This window comes from Salvelinus sp. IW2-2015, unplaced genomic scaffold (genome assembly GCF_002910315.2).
Source record: "Salvelinus sp. IW2-2015 unplaced genomic scaffold, ASM291031v2 Un_scaffold4017, whole genome shotgun sequence".
Classification (NCBI taxonomy): Eukaryota; Metazoa; Chordata; class Actinopteri; order Salmoniformes; family Salmonidae; genus Salvelinus; species Salvelinus sp. IW2-2015.
In genome coordinates this window covers 89995-94618 of record NW_019945289.1, presented here as the reverse complement: position 1 = coordinate 94618, position 4624 = coordinate 89995, and the positions used below count along the sequence as shown (strand labels likewise).

The 4624-nt window shown below is 40.3% G+C and overlaps 1 protein-coding gene and 1 long non-coding RNA gene across 2 annotated transcripts; both read left to right on the top strand.

Moving 5' to 3' along the window:
* The first annotated feature begins 295 nt into the window (after positions 1–295).
* Positions 296–591, top strand: LOC139026153 (uncharacterized). The gene is made up of 3 exons (XR_011477867.1): positions 296–319; positions 368–467; positions 518–591. It is a non-coding gene; the product is annotated as an uncharacterized lncRNA (long non-coding RNA).
* Positions 592–2481: 1890 nt separating this feature from the next.
* LOC112076772 (zinc finger protein 180-like) lies at positions 2482–4241 on the top strand. Its single transcript, XM_070441452.1, has one exon. The coding sequence runs from the start codon at positions 2986–2988 to the stop codon at positions 4078–4080; it is 1095 nt and encodes a 364-aa protein (XP_070297553.1). The 5' UTR covers positions 2482–2985; the 3' UTR covers positions 4081–4241.
* Positions 4242–4624: the final 383 nt, after the last annotated feature.

The window sequence follows — 4624 nt, the reverse complement described above, 5'->3', positions numbered from 1 at the left end:
GCAGAACAGCTGAAACTGGATCATGTTAACATCTTACTGCAAGTGTTGTGTTGCATAGTGTCTTGCTGGCATGCATCTAAAAAATGTTGAGGAGGCCCCACCAAGATTAACATGCTAAAATCGCCACTAGTGTTCTAGTGGGTGTTCTAGTGTTCTAGTGGGTCTGGTCAGGTGTGATGTAGTTAATGGAGATGCAGGTGTGTTTTAGTGGGTCTGGGCAGGTGTGATGTAGTTAATGGAGATGGAGGTGTGTTCTATGGGGTCGAGAGGTGTCGATGTAGTTAATGGAGATGGAGTGTGTTCTAGTGGGTCTGGGCAGGTGGATGTAGTTAATGGAGATGGAGGTGTGTTCTAGTGGGTCTGGCAGGTGTGATGTAGTTAATGGAGATGGAGGTGTGTTCTAGTGGGTCTGGGCAGGTGTGATGTAGTTAATGGAGATGGAGGTGTGTTCTAGTGGGTCTGGGCAGGTGTGATGTATTAATGGAGATGCAGGTGTGTTTCTAGTGGGTCTGGGCAGGTGTGATGTAGTTAATGGAGATGGAGGTGTGTTCTAGTGGGTCTGGGCAGGTGTGATGTAGTTAATGTTTGTATGCTGTTGTCGTTTGTGTGTGTATGTTTTGTATTGTTTATAAAATATCAAATAAAATATTTTTAAGTCCCAATGCAAAGTAACACCCCACTGTTCTATTTTTTGGAGGTATTACATAAAACCAATCAGAATTCAGAAGAATGCCAAAGTCAGGTGTGATGTAATATGGAGGACCAGCCTATTCCCTATGATGTAAACTACAACAGAAATAACTTCAAACGTAGAACTTCAAATTAAACCAATCGTTTCTACTCATGACTTGAGTGATTAAAGTAAAGCAACATTTTGGAAATACATAATGCCATCTAATCAAAGAATGTTAGCTATATGCAGTTATCTTAGCCAGCCAGCTAACATTAGCTATATGCAGTTATCTTTGCCAGCCAGCTAACATTAGCTATATGTAGTTATCTTAGCCAGCCAGCTAACATTATCTATTTAGTCAACTAGCTATGGTCAGCGAGCTGGAGCCCAACTACTGGAGACCAGTTAGAACCCAACTAACAAAACCCAACTGAAACATGACTGAAGATCAAAAAAGCAGAGACATACAGAATGATGGCAGGGAAAATCACAGAATTTAGAACAGCCACATTATTATAGATGACGTCCCACACTACGTAGCCTTTATGTCATCTACTAAACCACTGGCCATGTTCGAGAGCATCAAATCTATGCTGCATTGTAGGTAAATGGTGACTGGCTGACTGATTTATAAATAATAATGAGTAGTTATTTATGATGCAAGGAGATTTGCAGCTCAGTCAGTCAGCAGTCACCTGCACTGTCGAACCAGCCCAATACCAAACCAATCAGGTGGTTGTTCGATGAAATGAATCTCCAGACGTCATTGATCACATGCTGCTGATAAAGTGATACAGGCATCGGCACACTGCTTTGAAGTATACTGCTTAGCGATTTGGACTCATGCCTCGTAGCTCCGGTATCAAACGCAACATGCCTACCGAAAAGTTGACAAAACAGGAACTATTGTCATTCGCAATTGATTTCATTAAGACTTTGTTTAATTGCTGTTTGAGGTGAAGAAAAAAATACTTTGAGAAGCTCCACAACTCATTAGTGGTGGTGCGTTAAGACAATGAGAAATACTATCAGACATCCGCAAATGCGCACATTTATAGGCCTACATTTGCGTGCAGGCCAGGTAGACTAGTCTTAAATCTTAAGTAAGACTAGTCTACCTGGTCTGCACGCAACAACTGCGCTGTTGGTTAGGGGCTCGTAAGTTAGCATTTCACCTGTTGTATTCGGCGCATGTGACATACAATTTGATTTGAGTTCTAGAAGCGAGTGAGTTTTAGGATTCTATAGAAAGAAAAAGGAGAAAAATTATATGATTGTATATTATTATTTAGAAATATGTTTTTTCTTGTTTTTAATTGTTGACAGCCAGTAGACACCATGTTAACGCACCACCACTAATGAGTTGTGGAGCTTCTCAAAGTATTTTTTTCTTCACCTCAAACAGTGTAATCAGGTGTGCGTCCTTACTCCACATTGACAGGAGTGTTTCAAATGAAAGACAATTGAATAAATTTACAAAACTGACGTATCTTGCGGGGTCAGGTCTGGGTGGTCTGCCATAGGCCGTTTCATTTAGTATCCGTTTGGGTCAGCATTATGAAAACCTAGTTTCCCTCCTTCAGGGAACAGTAGTTATAGTCATAACATTAAGCTTGTCATATGATGAACTTCAACTTAAATACTGGATCTTGCTGTCGGACAATTTTGACAGTCAAATTACAAACATCACGACACGAGTAGGTCTAGGTTGTTGTTAGGTGAAGTTATGGGTTCTACAGTAGGTCTATGTTGTTAGGTGAAGTTATGGGCCACTTTGTTAAACACTTAGTGTACAAACCCTCATTGTCAGGCTGATGGAAAACTAGCCAAAGGGCATTTTACTGGTTGAAGTTGTTTTTAAATATAAAGTAGTACATTTTTGACAATAACAAAAACATTATATTAATCAGGACATTCAAACGAGCCTTACAGTTATAATCCAAAGTAATGTGAAATGCACTCTAACCTGGAAATGGAGGCTATATTTGCTGTCAGCCTATGAGAACAACGCTGAGTTTTCCCCCGCGGTGGTGAATTAGTGAATAGGCACAGAGCTTAATGTGAGTTTCCTTGAGTAGCACTCCTGATCTTGCGCTGTAATATTCAGAATACATTGTGGAAAAACTAAAATCTTGGCTCATCATTTTTGTTCCAGGCACATATACTACATCCATAACTAGCGGTTTCTGCATTAGCAGGGAGGAGTTTCTGCAACCAATCGCCCTCCTGCCGCAATTTTACAAACACAGAAAGGGGCCTGCCTATATTGGAGACCAAAAGTCATCTGGCACACTGCTTAGAGTTTCAACAACATGAATAACTTATTTCTAGCCTACAATCATCGATGTTACTACTGTGAACACGAGAAAACAAGACAATTGTCATATAATTTAACAGGCGTCAATTGTTGTACAACTTCATGGATATGCTCTGGGCATCACCTTTTACCTCAAATAAACAGTGGATTTCTGCTGTTGTGGGCCTTTAACCGTCTGTCTGACTTTGTCGTTCACACAGGAGAGAGACGGGACCATCGTGGATCCTCTGGGGAGCCTAAACAACATCATGATGCTGACGAGGCAGAGAAGAGTCTCTCCACATCAGAACTCCTCAAGAAACACCAGCAGAGACCCACAGGGAAGAAATCTCATTGCTGCTCTGACTGTGGGAAACGTTTCAAATCTTCATCAGAACTTAAAATACACCAGCGAGTACACACAGGAGAGAAGCCTTATAGCTGTGATCAATGTGGGAAGAGTTTTACTCAGTCAAGCTCCCTGAAATCACACCATAGAACACAAACTGGAGATAAACCTTTTGGCTGTGGTCAATGTGGGAGGAGTTTTACTCATCTAAGCAGCCTGATAGTACACCAGCGGGGACACACAGGAGAGAAATCTTATAGCTGTGATCAATGTGGGAAGAGTTTTACTACATCTAGCTATCTAACTATACACCAGAGAACACACACAGGAGAGAAACCTTATGGCTGTGATCAATGTGGAAAGAGTTTTATTCGGCTACAAACCCTGAAATCACACCAGAGAACACACACTGGAGAGAAACCTTTTGGCTGTGATCAATGTGGGGGGAGTTTTACTCATCTAAGCAGCCTGATAGTACACCAGAGAACACACACAGGAGAGAAACCTTTTGGCTGTGATCAATGTGGGGGGAGTTTTACTCATCTAAGCAGCCTGATAGTACACCAGAGAACACACACAGGAGAGAAATCTTATGGCTGTGATCATTGTGGGAAGAGTTTTATTCGACTACAATCCCTGAAATCACACCAGAGAACACACACAGGAGAGAAACCTTATGCCTGTGATCAATGTGGGAAGAGATACTCTGATAAAAGATCTCTGACTAAACATCAGAAAATACATGAAGGAGTTGTTTCATGATATCAATGAATTAATGTCACAATGTAGAATATTTTAGGAGTATTTTAATGATGTCATAATGTAGAACCCTAAACGTTTGCCCCCTGTTCTATTGATTTCAACATGATATGGATATTAGCCTCGGGGAAAATCCAGGCTCTGAATTGAATGAGTATTGTTTAACAAAAAGTGACAAACAAAAAAAGCTGTGTTACACTTACCACGTTGGTGACCCACTTGAATCACATGCAACACTATAGAATGTTTAGGTTTTCAAAATATCCCAAACTGTTTCTGCATATTGGTTATTGATTTGGGCACGTTAAAACTGTGTTTTGACATACTATTCCCATTTAGCAAAATGTCATTGAAAAGATGTTGAAAAGAAGACTATGCCCGACATTCGATATATGTTACGTTGAAAGTGAAATTTGAAAATATGCATTGGTCTATAATCAATTTTATTAACAATCCTACATCACTCCAGCATTTCTTTACAACATCCAAGTGCTAATTGTCTTTATTCCACTACTGAAGAAGCATGACTCAAATCACCTCATATTTC

Bases quoted from the DNA above. Each gene is read 5' to 3' on its own strand.
- LOC112076772 (XM_070441452.1), top strand. From the start codon at position 2,986: ATGAATAACTTATTTCTAGCCTACAATCATCGATGTTACTACTGTGAA.